The sequence below is a fragment of the Ictalurus furcatus genome, chromosome 5 (genome assembly GCF_023375685.1).
Source record: "Ictalurus furcatus strain D&B chromosome 5, Billie_1.0, whole genome shotgun sequence".
Classification (NCBI taxonomy): Eukaryota; Metazoa; Chordata; class Actinopteri; order Siluriformes; family Ictaluridae; genus Ictalurus; species Ictalurus furcatus.
Genome location: NC_071259.1, coordinates 16341880 through 16357535, shown reverse-complemented (window position 1 = coordinate 16357535; position 15656 = coordinate 16341880). Strand labels below are relative to the sequence as shown.

Here is a 15656-nt window from a genome sequence, read left to right as displayed (position 1 = left end):
TTAGCACCAAAAGTCAACTTTCTGGTGATAATCAGACCAGCAGGTACTGTTTTCATGAATGCACAGAAATTGGTCGCATTCCCGACAACGAAAAACAGTTTTTGATTCCTTGTCGGGGTTGTTCTTCTTTTCAACTGAAGGATTTTTTTTGGCGAAGTGTCTAGCCTTCTCATGACACACAATACATCTGTTGTTGCCAGTGGCTCCAGCAGGGCGCTCTGGTGTATGTTGGCCGACATTGAGCAGGCGTGGAAGACTCGATGAAGTTGCTGAACGGCGCCTGATGAGATTCGGCGAACGGTAATCACCTATCAGACCCAGGACAAGTTCATCAATGAAATCGTAGAATGTGTAAAGTCTCTTGCCTGGAGCATTCGGTTTGTACTATCTGCGAATCACATACGCGTAATATGATGCCCAAGTAAGACATTTGAGCAACATTCTGCGTGGTCAGCGATAGTGCTTCCTTGTTCTATGGAGTTTCATCATCTGGTCATTTCTGTCGCAGCCTGACATGTTCTGTGTGTAACTTGCAACCGTTTTCGGGCATGGTACTTGCTGCACTGTTCCATCTTTACTCTTCCAATTTACAGTTGTAGTTAGCTGTGGATCATGGAAGGTGGTAATGAAATACAATGGCTTGCGATCACACCAAACAATAACTGACAATCCATCCAGACTCAAGTAGTCGTAGTCACCACGTTTCATATCTTTGTTCTTTCTTATTACACCCTTTGAAAATCCCTTTCGATTGGTCATTATAGTTCCACAGCTATGAATCTTCTTGGTCATCAGATATTTTGACAGACTTGGTGAATTATAGAAACGGTCCATATACAGTTGATAGTTTTGACCATCAACACAACTGACTAGCCGAGTAACGATGCTGCCAGTGGCTCCAAGTTCTGTAATGAATGTCCCCCGTGTCTTACCGGAATAAATCTCGATGTTGTAAACATAACCAGTTTTACTGTCGCACAGGAGAAAGCTCTTGATGTACCACTTGACGGGTTTACTGGCAATGTACTGCTTGATGGCAAGTCGGTACTTTGCAGGTATCACGCCTTCGAGTGAAAGATCCTGAGCTGGGTTGTAGTTCTCCTGGGACTTCTTGATTATGTTGTTCAACAGTGGAAGAATCTGAAACATAATGGATGAATACAATATAATGACCACAAAAATGAATAATGGATAAAAAAAATCTAGCTTTTTATTATGTTTTTTTTTTCCAATAAAGTTTTATTGAGAAGAAAAACAAACCGACTGACACACAGCAGCAATCATTCACAGTTTTTTCTTCTTTTTATACTAACAAAGGAAAACAAAATTAAAAAGTACAAACACCGAAAACAAACCCGCCCCCCCCAACCCGGCTCATCGTGGCTAACCAATAACTATCGCTGGTTATATAGATATTGTAAAAGCCAACAACAGGCACAAAAATTTAAGTGGGAAGTGTCTGTAACTCCATAAAATATGCAATAAAGGGTTGCCATTTATTAAAAAAAAAACTTGTCAGTACAACCCCTCATCGTATACCTTATTTTCTCAAGTTTAAAAAAAAACATCACATCCTTTAGCCACTGGGAGATAGATGGATATTTAGCAGACTTCCAATGCAACAGTAGGGAACGTCTTGCTATAAGGGATGTGAAAGCGATAACATCCTTTTGTATCGAGCTCAATTGAACTGAGGCATCAGGAATCCCAAATACAGCAATCAATGGGCAAGGTTTTAAATCTGCCCTGAGAATAGTGGACATGATGGTAAAGAAACCAGACCAAAAACCATGGAGATCAGGGCAGAAGAAAAACATATGGCCAAGATGACAGGGAGAGCAATGGCATTTATCACACTTGTCCTTTACGTCCGGATATATTACAGAAAGTCTTGACTTGGACAGATGGACTCTTTGTAAAACTTTGAACTGGATAAGTCCAAGACGAGCACAAGAAGTGGTAGACTGTACCCTCCCTATAGCATGTTCCCAACACTCTTCACTTATCTGTGCTCCTAATTCTGTTTCCCATACATTCTTAATTTTGGTGCTCGCCTGACTAACTAGCGCCAGAATAAAATCATAAATCCTAAAAATCATTCCTCTCTGATGTGGATTGTTTGAAAACAAGCTTTCCCAAGCCTGTTCAGGAGGCGCAGAGGGGAAATTAGGAAAGCATCTAGAAACGAAATTCCGAATTTGAAAATAACGAAAGAGATGCGTCACAGGGTGGTCATAAGTAGATGACAGATTGGCAAAGCTATCAAAGACACCATTGGCATACAGATTTCTAACTTGTTTAATGCCCTTGTCATACCACACTGAAAATGTAGAGTCCAAACACGATGGAGGAAATAGGTGGTGGTTGTCTAAAGGACCCAAAGAGGATGCACCTACAAATTTAAAGCGCTGTCTAAATTGATACCAAGTCTTAAGTGTGTTGAGGACAACTTGATTATCAGTTTATAGGGAGAGTTTTGTAGGTAGAGAGGAATAAAGTAAAGCAGGTAAAGAGGATTCCCTACAAGAAGATGGTTCCAATTTACACCAAGAAGATCCAGGAGATTTAACCCAGTAGCAAAGTTTATGGATGTGCACAGCCCAGTAATAGAATTCAAAATTGGGTAATGCAAGTCCTCCACTAAGTCTACAACTCTGCAATAAAGATTTACGAACCCTTGGTGGCTTCCCACCCCAAATAAAAGTACTAATTATCTTATCCAATGAATCGAAGAATGATTTTGGCAGAAAAAGAGGAACTTGCTGGAACAAGAAAAGAATCTTCGGTAATATATTCATTTTGACGACATTGATCCTGCCAGTTAAAGAAAGTGGGAGGTTACCCCAACTCTGAATGTTGGATTTAACCTTTGAGATGAGGGGAGTGAAATTAGTTGATAAAAGATTAGATAAAGAACGTGTCACGTTGATACCTAGGTATTTAAACCCTGACTGACTAAATCGAAAACTTAGATCTGACTGTTGGAGAGAAAATGCTGCAGTATTGACGGGAAAACAGTTGCTTTTGTCCAAATATAATTTATAACCAGAGACAACACCGAAGGTCTCCAGAACACAAAGACAGCAGGCATAGAGGCAATAGGATCGGTTACATAGAATAACAAATCATCAGCATATAGCGACAATTTGTATTCTACACCGTATCGAACTATTCCTTTAAACAAGGGAGAAGATCTTAATACGATAGACAGAGGCTCGATAGTGACAGCAAAAAGCAGAGGTGATAAAGGACAGCCTTAGTTTTTTATTTTGACAAGTAATTTATTATTATTATTCCTGTAATAATTACTTCATAATTACTTTTATTATAAATACATGCACTGAAATACTTATTTCTGGTGTTTACTTACTTTGTACAATTTGTCCTGCTTGTCGATGCTTGGATCATGTTCATCAACGACATGGAGAAATTTCCATATGGCAAGAAAGTGGTCTCGGCACATCACTTTGCGAAATCCTGGCGTTTTGAACACATATCCAGTCTTATAACTAAAATACTGTTTGTAACGCCGCTTGATGACAGCATATTCCATCGCCAGTCGCAGTCCAACAAAAGCCTTCAGCTCTGGTACTGTCAGTGGTTGCCACTGTCTGGCATAGTAGTCTGCAGGTTTCACAGTCTCAACATGTAATGCATTCAAATTGGTCTTGTCAACAATCAACTGCCATATGTCGTCGTCCCAGAAAAGTGCAAAGTATTCCAGCACAGTAGTGTCAGCGGTACAGTTTGCGGCTGCAGCACGAGGACCAGGTGCCTCGTTTGGTTTGAAAGTTGAATCCATCAGGGTCATGTTATGACTCTAAACCCCTGCAGTGTCAGTCGCACTGGTTGATGCTGAAGATGAAGACGGATCAGGGTCTGAATCATGAGAGTTTGCGTCACTATCAGTTTCGGTTTCAACATTGCCTGAACTTTCACTGCTGTCACTATCTAGAATCCTTGCTATCGCCTGTGTAACTGTGTATGTTTTTTTCACTGTTTTAGTTGTACCTGTGTTCACTGTAGGTGTAACTTTAGCTGGAACACGATTAGCTTTTGCATTTTTAGTTTCAACAACATTCACGCATGGATCAGCTTCATCGTAATGACGGCGTAATGACGTCATGACGTCATCAACCTTCCTGGTCAAAGAATAATAATTAAATAAGTAAGGAATCATAGCAGAGTAATGCTGGTATACCAGCCTTGCGGGGATAATGTTTACATTGTAAAGCCGCTATATCGGCCTTAGGGGTATTTGGCATAGACGACCAAGCCGGTATATCGTCCTTACGGGAATAGGTCAAAGACGGGCAAGCCGGTTTTTCGGCCTTACGGGGTCAGAGGGTTAAGACTGATGTTATTCTTAGTCTGTGACCTAGTAAACCAATATCGGGATGTATTTATTGATGGACTTCAAAGCACTTCTGTAAGTCGCTCTGGATAAGGGTGTCTGCCAAATGCCGTAAATGTAAGTGATGGCATGAACCAAGGCAGCTAACACTAGCTACATTTCATAACAATTTATTAACTGGATGACCTTAGCAAACACTTAAGGTAGCTTGGTAAAGTTAGTCAGTCACTCCATTTAAACATACTCCACCAACATTATGAGCAGGGCATAAAAGAGCACTTCAACGTTCAGATGTACAACTCACTGCAGTTGTCCGAGCTAGATGAAAAACATGGAGCAGCGATTTTTCTTCTCAGAAAGGAGGTTGTTTTGAGTGAAAATGTTGCACATTGGGATTAAATGGCATCATGTTGTCCACTCATATTCAGCCATTGTTTTAAATGCTCTGCTCAGCCATTTTGTTCCTAAAATCTAGCTAGCTATAACACACACGCGAATGCTAAGAATAAAAGCAGAATTGAAAAATTGGACCACGGGTCTGCTTGGTGTGCCAGCTTTGGTCCTTTTACCTCATTACTCTGTTCACTTTTTTATTTTGCCATGTTAATTAGTAAACGTCTCTTGCACTCTGCATCTATTCCAGTATGGTGGATATGGAGAGGGCACGTTTATCATGTCCTATAACTCCTCTGGGACGTGCCATGGCAGCATTTCCTGTTGCACCACGCTATGCTAAGATGCTTGCACTGGGCCGCCAGCAGGGCTGCATGCCCTACATCATAACGGTAGTGGCAGCCATGACTGTTAGAGAAATCTTTGCGGAACTGGACAGGTAAAGCAGACAGAGATTTAATATTTGCATGTCAATAGTTACATGAGTTTCAGGTTTTAAATGATTTAATTCTTTTACTGTCTGTCTCTGCCTTTGTTTCTGTCTCTCTCAGGCCAGCGAGCAGTGAAGAAGAGAGCAGTAAGCTGGCTGGAAGAAAAGCACGCTTCAGACAGATGAAGAGGTTGTGGGCAGGCCAGGGCCAGTCTTTACTGTTAGGAGATCTCATGGTGATGCTTGGTATGCTACAAATAATTATACACTGGCTTACACACCAAAATATTTCAGTGGTCCATGTTATTGTGTGAAATATAATGCAAAGTAAGTGTTTGTGTGTGTGTGTGTGTAGGTGCTGTAGGGGCTTGTGAGTTTGCTGGCTGCACGCCAAACTTCTGTGAAGAAAATGGACTTCGCTACAAAGCTATGTTGGAGATACGGAGGCTGCGGGGACAGCTCACTAATGCAGGTACAGTGCTCTCCAGAATTATTGGCACCCATCTTGAAAGTCACCAGAAATTAATATGTAATAAGAGTAACACACAATAAGTGACATTTTGAGCAGCATTCAGGGACATTGTATAGATTTATCTATATATTGTTATCTATATATTATCTATAACATGCTTTTTTTCTTATCTACAAAACACTGTATTCAAAATTATTGTAATTTTGTGATTCCTGCCCTGAAGAGAATAACATCACTGAGTCTCTTCCTGTAATGTCTTAACAAGGTTGAAGACACTTGTCAAGGGATCTTGGACTCTTTCATCTAAAATATTTTAAGCTCCATAATGTTTTTAGGTTTGTGAAATGTGGAATTACCTTTTCAACACAGGCCACAGGTTTTCAGTAGCATTCCAATCTAGAGAATAAGATGGTAATTGCAAAATATTGAATATTGGGTTTCTTTAGCCAATTATTTTTGTTGATTTTTGGATGTATGTATGACTCATTATCTTATTGTAAGCTCTATCTATGGCTAAGTCTAAACTTTCCGGCAGAGGCAACCAGATTTTGTGTTTAAATTTCCTGGTAGAATTCTTGATGATACCAATGTCTGTCTAATAAGAGCTCTTAGGAAAAAAAAGCCACAAAACATCCCCAAATTATTAATGAGCCACCTCTGTGTTTTACAGTTGACTATCAGGAGCTTTTCCTTATTTGCTGTCCCCTTTTGTCACCAAAGATGCTGATGGTGTCCATGACCAAAAAGTTTAATTCTTGGTTTCATTTGATCACACAGTATGTCAATATTGGCTCTAGCAATTGATTTTACATGTGTACAATCACATTAAATTACGTTAGTAAAGGTGATGTACTTTTTTTATTTAGTGTTTTAAAATATAGTATGGATTGTTTTGATTTGGTAGTTAATTTTTTAAAATAATTGTTTGTATTTTATTGAGAAATGCACTTTATGCATCTTTGTTTGGAAAAGGTAATTTGGCCTAAGTGGACTCTGTTATTCTTTTTTCTTTCTTTCTTTCTTTTTTTTGAGGTTATGTTTCCTTGTAGAGCTTTGTTAACATCAATAGAGAACCTAGTGTGTTTGCTCTTGTTCAGTAATTTTACAAACTAGTCTTAAAAACCAACTTGAAAAAATGGTTATATGATATTTTCGCTAGATTGCTCACTCCTAGTATAAAATAATTTGGCTTATATATTTCTTTCATAAGGTAGTTCTAATGATTATATTTTTTTGTTAGAACAAAACAACTATGCTTTGTGTGTGTGTTTTCAACAATGACAAAATAATTTTAAAGGCAGCTGGATAAAGAGGTATGCTTTTAGTCTTCCCATGCCAAATTCAAAATGTGTGTCTCATTTCTTTAGAGTCTGTAGCACTCCTAATTGGTAACACAAACTGCTACTGATATGACTATAAATGGGAATAGTTTTTGTGTATGTAAAAACACACAGACACAAAAACATCTAAATTAGTGATTATATTGACATAATACCATTCAAATATATTATTTCCTCAAAAACTACTTATTATAATTATACATTACAATTTCATGTCTTGTGTTTTTTTCCTGAATCAGAACAAAAACAAAATAGAACAAAAAGCAGCATTTATTGTTGTATTTATTTATTATAACCATTATGATTATAAGGCCTATATTACACAGATGGCCTTTGCTCAAATTACATTCAGGGATAAAGCCTTGACCAATATACATATACAATGTACTCGTACAATATAAATATGTCCTCATCGGCACCACCTTTTTTGTCATGTTTGTGTGATTCTATATTATTTTTTCCTGTCCAGTGAATTCTGTGTGTTCTGATGCTGGGGTGAGTGTTGACAACAAAATGGCCCCCCCGACTGAATCTCAGGTAGTGTGCCTGAGGCAGATTGTGTTGGCTGGTTTAGGAGATCATCTGGCCAGACGAGTACAAGCTGAGGAGCTACTGGATCCAAAGTGGAGAAATGGCTACAAGGTGAACACACACACGGACTTAACAGCTCACTCACAACTTTTCAGTCTTACACAATGTTACACAATGTACTAAACTGCAGATTAGACCTTGTGTATGAAGTATACTTTTTAAAGGAAACTTGAAAATTGTCTGCATACAAGTAACTGGAAGCTGAAGAAAATAGTCTAGAATGTAATTATATTCCATTCATTATCAGTGCACTTTCTTCAGTCAGAGATAACATTTTGTTATGGTTAATAGTAATGTGACTTCTTGATGTGTTGAATGTAGTATTTTTTGTGTATCTGTGTAGACTCCTCTGCTGGATGAGCCAGTGTTTATACATCCTTCCTCTGCACTTCACAAAGAACTGCCTGAGTTTGTTGTTTACCAAGAAATCATGGAAACTACCAAAATGTACATGAGAGGTGTGTGTGTATATGTGAGTCTTTGTGAGGTTGTGCCTTCGTAAGTGTTTTAATTGTGGGAGCAGAATTGGTCATTTTACAGTGTCAGTCTATGCACATATTTCTAATTGCATTTTTACTTACACACATACTCAAATTATAGATTTTTGCTTTTTAAATGCAGCACTTTAAGGTAAGCATTTCAGCTAAAAGTGAATGTGAAAATAGAATTCTGTTGAACTCCATATGTGCGTGTGTATATAAATAAATAAATATAAATAAATAAATAAATATATATATATATATATATATATATATATATATATATATATATATATATATATATATGTATATATGTGTGTGTGTGTGTGTGTGTGTAGATAGATAGATAGATATATAAATATAGATATATACAGTATCTCACAAAAGTGAGTACACCCCTCACATTTTTGTAAATATTTGATTATATCTTTTAATGTGACAACACTGAAGAAATGACACTTTGCTACAATGTAAAGTAGTGAGTGTACAGCTTGTATAACAGTGTAAATTTGCTGTCCCCTCAAAATAGCTCAACACACAGCCATTAATGTCTAAACCACTGGCAACAAAAGTGAGTACACCCCTAAGGGAAAATGTCCAAATTGGGCCCAAAGTGTCAATATTTTGTGTGGCCACCATTATTTTCCTGCACTGCCTTAACCCTCTTGGGCATTGAGTTCACCAGAGCTTCACAGGTTGCCACTGGAGTCTTCTTCCACTCCTCCATGACGACATCACGGAGCTGGTGGATGTTAGAGACCTTGTGCTCCTCCACCTTCCGTTTGAGGATGCCGCACAGATGCTCAATATGGTTTAGGTCTGGAGACATGTTTGGCCAGTCCATCACCTTCACCCTCAGCTTCTTTAGCAAGGCAGTGGTCGTCTTGGAGGTGTGTTTGGGGTTGTTATCATGCTGGAATACTGCCCTGTGGCCCAGTCTCCGAAGGGAGGGGATCATGCTCTGCTTCAGTATGTCACAGTACATGTTGGCATTCATGGTTCCCTCAATGAACTGTAGCCCCCCAGTGCCGTCAGCACTCATGCAGCCCCAGACCATGACACTCCCACCACCATGCTTGACTGTAGGGAAGACACACTTGTCTTTGTAGTCCTCACCTTGTTGCTGCCACACACGCTTGACACCATCTGAACCAAATAAGTTTATCTTGGTCTCATCAGACCACAGGACATGGTTCCAGTCATCCATGTCCTTAGTCTGCTTGTCTTCAGCAAACTGTTTGCGGGCTTTCTTGTGCATCATCTTTAGAAGAGGCTTCCTTCTGGGACGACAGCCATGCAGATCAATTTGATGCAGTGTGCGGTGTACAGTCTGAGCACTGACAGGCTGACACCAACCCCCCCTCCGTCCGCCCCCCCTTCATCCTCTGTCTCCCAAAGACAACCTCTAGATACGACGCTGAGCACGTGCACTCAACTTCTTTGGTCGACCATGGCAAGGCCTGTTCTGAGTGGAACCTGTCCTGTTAAACCGCTGTATGGTCTTGGCCACCGTGCTGCAGCTCAGAGTCAGGGTCTTGGCAATCTTCTTATAGCCTAGGCCATCTTTATGTAGAGCAACAATTCTTTTTTTCAGATCCTCAGAGTTCTTTGCCATGAGGTGCCATGTTTGATCTTCCAGTGACCAGTATGAGGGAGTGTGAGAGCGATGACACCAAATTTAACACACCGGCTCCCCATTCACACCTGAGACCTTGTAACACTAACAAGTCACATGACACCGGGGAGGGAAATTGGCTAATTGGGCCCAATTTGGACATTTTCACTTAGGGGTGTACTCACTTTTGTTGCCAGCGGTTTAGACATTAATGGCTGTGTGTTGAGTTATTTTGAGGGGACAGCAAATTTACAGTTACACAAGCTGTACACTCACTACTTTATATTGTAGCAAAGTGTCATTTCTTCAGTGTTGTCACATGAAAAGATATAATCAAATATTTACAAAAATGTGAGGGGTGTACTCACTTTTGTGAGATACTGTATGTCTGTCTGTGGCATTCATCATAAGCAACACTTAGAAACAAAGCATAATCACTTTTCATTGTCTCTCTTATAGCTAGAAACTTTTAATTACGTTTTAAGTATTAAATATAACTGTTATTGGCTTTTCCAGACATTTGTAAGTAAGAAATTTCATGCAACTGAACCTGTACAAATTTGATACTCCTGATATAGCACAATTGTGCAGAATGGTAAAGATTTATAGAGTTTATTGTGTAGTATACTGTACTACAGACTAATACTTACATGATAAATGTTATTTATAGGAGTGTGTGCAGTGCAGGCTGATTGGATCCCAAAGCTCCTGCCCCAGTACTGTCACTTCAGTGGACCAGAACAAAGCCCTGCCCCATGGTACTGCACCCTCAGTGGCAACGTGAAGTGTCAACAACAGAGCACCTTCTGTAAGACCATACCTTACCCTTTCACTTTCTTAGCCCTTGTCTGACCTTCCCTAGTGGTGTTGATGGATGAGACATGCCATTTTCTTCCTAGTTTTATGAACTGTGTCTGCATCTGTATTTATAGTCAGAGTGGGATGGAAGCTTCCTGCCATTGAGATGGATCATCCTGAAGGCCTTGAGCGATACAAACTGTTTGCCAAGTTTTTGCTGGAAGGACAGGTACATGTGTGTGTTTGAATCTGTGAGTTGTATATATACACATGTTAATGACGTGGATAAATTAGTGATTAACTTCTGGGTACATGCTACAGGTGTGTCCCAAATTACAGCGACACAGTACATGTTTACTGTCAAGCCCTGCTACCATGCTGAAGACTTGGGCCAAGTAAGTGCACAATCCACATTAATAAATAAATTTCTGTACATATGTGTGGCACAAACAGTCATGTGGTCATAAGTACACCTCATGGAAATTGTTGGCTTTTTCTGACATATTTGGACAAGCAAACATTTGATCATTTTTGAAACAGTGTCTATTAATAAAGATGATTTATTTGAACAAAAGCACAAGGAAAATTAGGTTTTTTTAATCATTTATTCAACAGAAATATTAATAGATGTGATATTCTGTGGAAAAAGTAAGTACACGCTTGGTCTCAGAAGCTAGTATTGCCCCCTTTAACAGAAATAACTTCTTGTAGGCATTTTGCATAATTGTCCACCAGTCTCTGACATCGGCTTGCTGGAATTTTCGACCATTCTTCCATGCAATATTCTTTCAGTTGCAAGATGTTTGATGGATTTTTTTGCATGTACTGCCTGTTTCAAATGCCCCCACAACATTTCAATGAGATTCAAATCCGGGCTTTGACTAGGCCATTCCATAAACCTCCATTTCTTCTTTATGAGCCATTCCTTGGTGGATTTGCTGGTGTGCTTAGGATCATTATCCTGTTGAAAGGTCCACTTTCGGGTTCAACTTCAACTTTCAGACAGATGGCCTCACATTATATTCCAGCACTCATTGATATGATGCAGAATTCATAGTTGAATCAATGAATGCAAGCCGTCCAGTCCCTGAGGCAGCGAAGCAACTCCAAACCTTAACATTTCCACCACCGTGCTTCACAGTTGGTATGAAAAACAGTTGTCTTTGGCCTGCGCCAAACATGTCTGCTGTTACTGTGGCCAAACAACTCTATCTTTGATTCGTCTGTCCAGAGCACATTATTCCAAAAGGCCTGGTCTTTACCTGTATGTTCACTGGCAAACTGCAGTCTTGCTCTAATGTTCTTTTTAGACAGCAAAGGCTTTTTCCTGGCATGCCTCTCATGCAGGTCAAATTTGTGCAGTCTCTTTCTGATTGTAGAAGCATGCACTTTAACACCACCAGTTGTAAGACTTACTAGCAGAATCTTTGATGAAATTTTGGAGCTCTTGGAGACTTCTTTTTGCATCAGACGGTCTGCTCTTGGGCTGAATTTGCTGGGACAGCCAGTCCTGGACAAATTGGAAGTTGTTTGAAATCTATGCCATTTAGATGATTTTCCTTACAGTGTAACGATTTATATTTCAAATAATTTGGAGATCTTTTTAAATCGCTTGCCAGACTCATAGGCATCCACAACCTTTTTTCTGAAGGCCTTACAGAACTCTTTAGATCTTGGCATGATGACACCACACACCTCAATAACAAAGGGAACACCAGACACTAGATACGAGAGGGGTATAAATAAGACACTTCCACCTGCACTCCCTAAGCAGGTTCTAATCACTGGCACCCAATCTTGAACACCTGATTCTAATTTTATGGATTTGAAGGTATAATAAGTGTAGGGGTGTACTTACTTTTTCCATGTGACTGATCTGTTTTTTGTTCATTTAAATTGTGAAAATGACTACAGAATATTAATTTTATGTGTCATTTAAGAGTGTATCACCTTTATTAATATTCACCGTTTCAAAGAGGATCAAATGTTTGCTTGTTCAAATATGTAAAAAAAAAAGCCAACAATTTCCATTGGGTATGCTCATTTTTTCACGTGTGTATTTATTTCAGGCTGCAGCCTCGAACAGAAAATCTTTTAGGAGCGTTAGTGTCAGAAAAAGTGGACAACCGAGATGCCTTACAAGCTGCATGGAAGAAAAATGAAAAATGTAAGTAGGTGTGGACATTTCAGGCCACAGCCAGTAGCTTGGAGGAAAATATCATCCAGGTTTACATAAACATGATATTTTCTCATGAGTCTCAAAGCTCTGGTAGGCTACAACTTCTCTGAAGCCGATTTAAATCACTGATATAAATGTACATCGTAGATCTAAAGTATGTAAGATAAAGCATATCACTTTAAAACAAAAAAGTCACTTTAACATTAGATTTTCTCAAAAGATTAAGTAGGTGTAATTGTATAGCTAGATTTTCTGAACCAAGGACCGTCTCCAAAGGACACAAAAGGTCTAGAGTTGATTCCAAGTGTTGAATTTGCATTTGGTAGCTGTTCATGGGAACTCTCAATATGTGGTCCAAAGAGGTGTCGATGCAAGTGAAGCAAGCCATCATTAGGCTGAAAAAAATAGACAGATCAGAGAGATAGTAGAATATGGTCCTAACTCTGTGTTGGTGATGCAAGTCCCTAATTAGATTGATCCAGATAGTCCTTTTCCAGTTAGATCTAGATCACACACATTTCTTAGTTCACTTATATCTATGACTTACCTAGGTTTTATGATTCTTAAGTGTTCACTTAACCACATTCTTGAAGTAGAATCAAGTTATTAAAACAGGGTGTTCAGATACTGGCAGTGTGTACTACAAGCCAGAAGGCCTACAGTACACTGTGGCCAGGAGTGTATGAGCGCATAATTGGCCCTGCTCTCTGCATGGGTAGAATGGCTTTATTCTCTTCTCTGTCAGAGTGGCACTAACCAGTCATGGGCATGTAGCATGTAAAGCAGTTTGAAAAAGATGGCTGGCGTCACATACAGTATCTCACAAAAGTGAGTACACCCCTCACATTTTTGTAAATATTTGATTATATCTTTTAATGTGACAACACTGAAGAAATGACACTTTGCTACAATGTAAAGTAGTGAGTGTACAGCTTGTATAACAGTGTAAATTTGCTGTCCGCTCAAAATAACTCAACACACAGCCATTAATGTCTAAACCGCTGGCAACAAAAGTGAGTACACCCCTAAGTGAAAATGTCCAAATTGTGTCCAAAGTGTCAATATTTTGTGTGGCCACCATTATTTTCCAGCACTGCCTTAACCCTCATGGGCATGGAGTTCACCAGAGCTTCACAGGTTGCCACTGGAGTCCTCTTCCACTCCTCCATGACGACATCACAGAGCTGGTGGATGTTAGAGACCTTGTGCTCCTCCACCTTCCGTTTGAGGATGCCCCACAGATGCTCAATAGGGTTTAGGTCTGGAGACATGCTCAGCCAGTCCATCACCTTCACCCTCAGCTTCTTTAGCAAGGCAGTGGTCGTCTTGGAGGTGTGTTTGGGGTCGTTATCATGCTGGAATACATGCTGGGATCATGCGCTGCTTCAGTATGTCACAGTACATGTTGGCATTCATGGTTCCCTCAATGAACTGTAGCTCCCCAGTGCCAGCAGCACTCATGCAGCCCCAGACCATGACACTCCTACCACCATGCTTGACTGTAGGCAAGACACACTTGTCTTTGTACTCCTCACCTGGTTGCCGCCACACATGCTTGACACTATCTGAACCAAATAAGTTTATCTTGGTCTCATCAGACCACAGGACATGGTTCCAGTAATCCATGTCCTTAGTCTGCTTGTCTTCAGCAAACTGTTTGCGGGCTTTCTTGGGCATCATCTTTAGAAGAGGCTTCCTTTTGGAAGGCAGCCATGCAGACCAATTTGATGCAGTGTGCGGCGTATGGCCTGAGCACTGACAGGCTGACCCCCCACCCCTTCAACCTCTGCAGCAATGCTGGCAGCACTCATACGTCTATTTCCCAAAGACAACCTCTAGATATGACGCTGAGCACGTGCACTCAACTTCTTTGGTCGACCATGGCGAGGCCTGTTCTGAGTGGAACCTGTCCTGTTAAACCGCTGTATGGTCTTGGCCACCGTGCAACAGCTCAGTGTCAGGGTCTTGGCAATCTTCTTATAGCCTAGGCCATCTTTATGTAGAGCAACAATTCTTTTTTTCAGATCCTCAGAGAGTTCTTTGCCATGAGGTGCCATGTTGAACTTCCAGTGACCAGTATGAGGGAGTGTGAGAGCGATGACACCAAATTTAACACACCTGCTCCCCATTCACACCTGAGACCTTGTAACACTAACAAGTCACATGACACCGGGGAGGGAAAATGGCTAATTGGGCCAAATTAGCCATTGTGTACTCACTTTTGTTGCCAGCGGTTTAGACATTAATGGCTGTGTGTTGAGTTATTTTGAGGGGACAGCAAATTTACACTGTTACACAAGCTGTACACTCACTACTTTACATTGTAGCAAAGTGTCATTTCTTCAGAGTTGTCACATGAAAAGTTATAATCAAATATTTACAAAAATGTGAGGGGTGTACTCACTTTTGTGAGATACTGTATTTCGGAGGAATCACTTGTTACCCGCCACCCTCCCCAGGTGAAAGCTGTTGTGTGATAAGTGAGAACTAGCTAATACCTAATGACTGAAACTGGGAGAAAATTTGTTTTAAAAACTTCTGTTTATTTCTCCTAACAGTTCTCCTGTCAGCATACTGCCAGTGGGTTCCAAAGTCTCTTCACGAAGAAGTCACCAAGAGCTGGCCTCCTGTCTGACACACACACTGCCCCTGTAAAATCATAAGCAGAGCTGGTCTTGCAGGATTCACACCTGCATAAGCACATTTCTCAAAGCTGCAGAAGATTTTCCCTTGTCTCTGCAGAGACTGACGGACATTTTTACCAGCTTCATATATTTATTCATGAACTCACTGTGGACTTCTGTGGAAATGTGGAATTTCTGTTCATATATTTAATCCTGAACCGAAAAGAATCACCATTGAAAGTATGACTAGGCTTAAACTGACTTATCTGGCATTTCAGATTGTGGTCATTACGAGGGCAAGAAACAGTTTGTGTCCAAACTGATACTCTTACTAGTTGTGAAACTACCACAAATAAACACTTTTTTTTTATTTTTTTTTTT

General features: G+C 40.0%; 1 protein-coding gene across 2 annotated transcripts in view; it reads left to right on the top strand.

Annotated features, from left to right (window-relative positions):
- dhx37 (DEAH (Asp-Glu-Ala-His) box polypeptide 37) overlaps window positions 1-15656 on the top strand; it is a 33049-nt gene extending 17393 nt beyond the window's left edge. For both annotated transcript variants that reach the window (XM_053624882.1, XM_053624881.1), the window contains exons 19-28: window positions 4998-5186; window positions 5299-5423; window positions 5533-5649; window positions 7459-7631; window positions 7924-8038; window positions 10345-10482; window positions 10607-10701; window positions 10794-10867; window positions 12542-12639; window positions 15210-15656. In XM_053624882.1, the coding sequence (XP_053480857.1) occupies window positions 4998-5186; window positions 5299-5423; window positions 5533-5649; window positions 7459-7631; window positions 7924-8038; window positions 10345-10482; window positions 10607-10701; window positions 10794-10867; window positions 12542-12639; window positions 15210-15286 (1201 nt within the window). In that variant the 3' untranslated portion in view covers window positions 15287-15656. The remainder of the gene's footprint in view (window positions 1-4997; window positions 5187-5298; window positions 5424-5532; window positions 5650-7458; window positions 7632-7923; window positions 8039-10344; window positions 10483-10606; window positions 10702-10793; window positions 10868-12541; window positions 12640-15209) is intronic.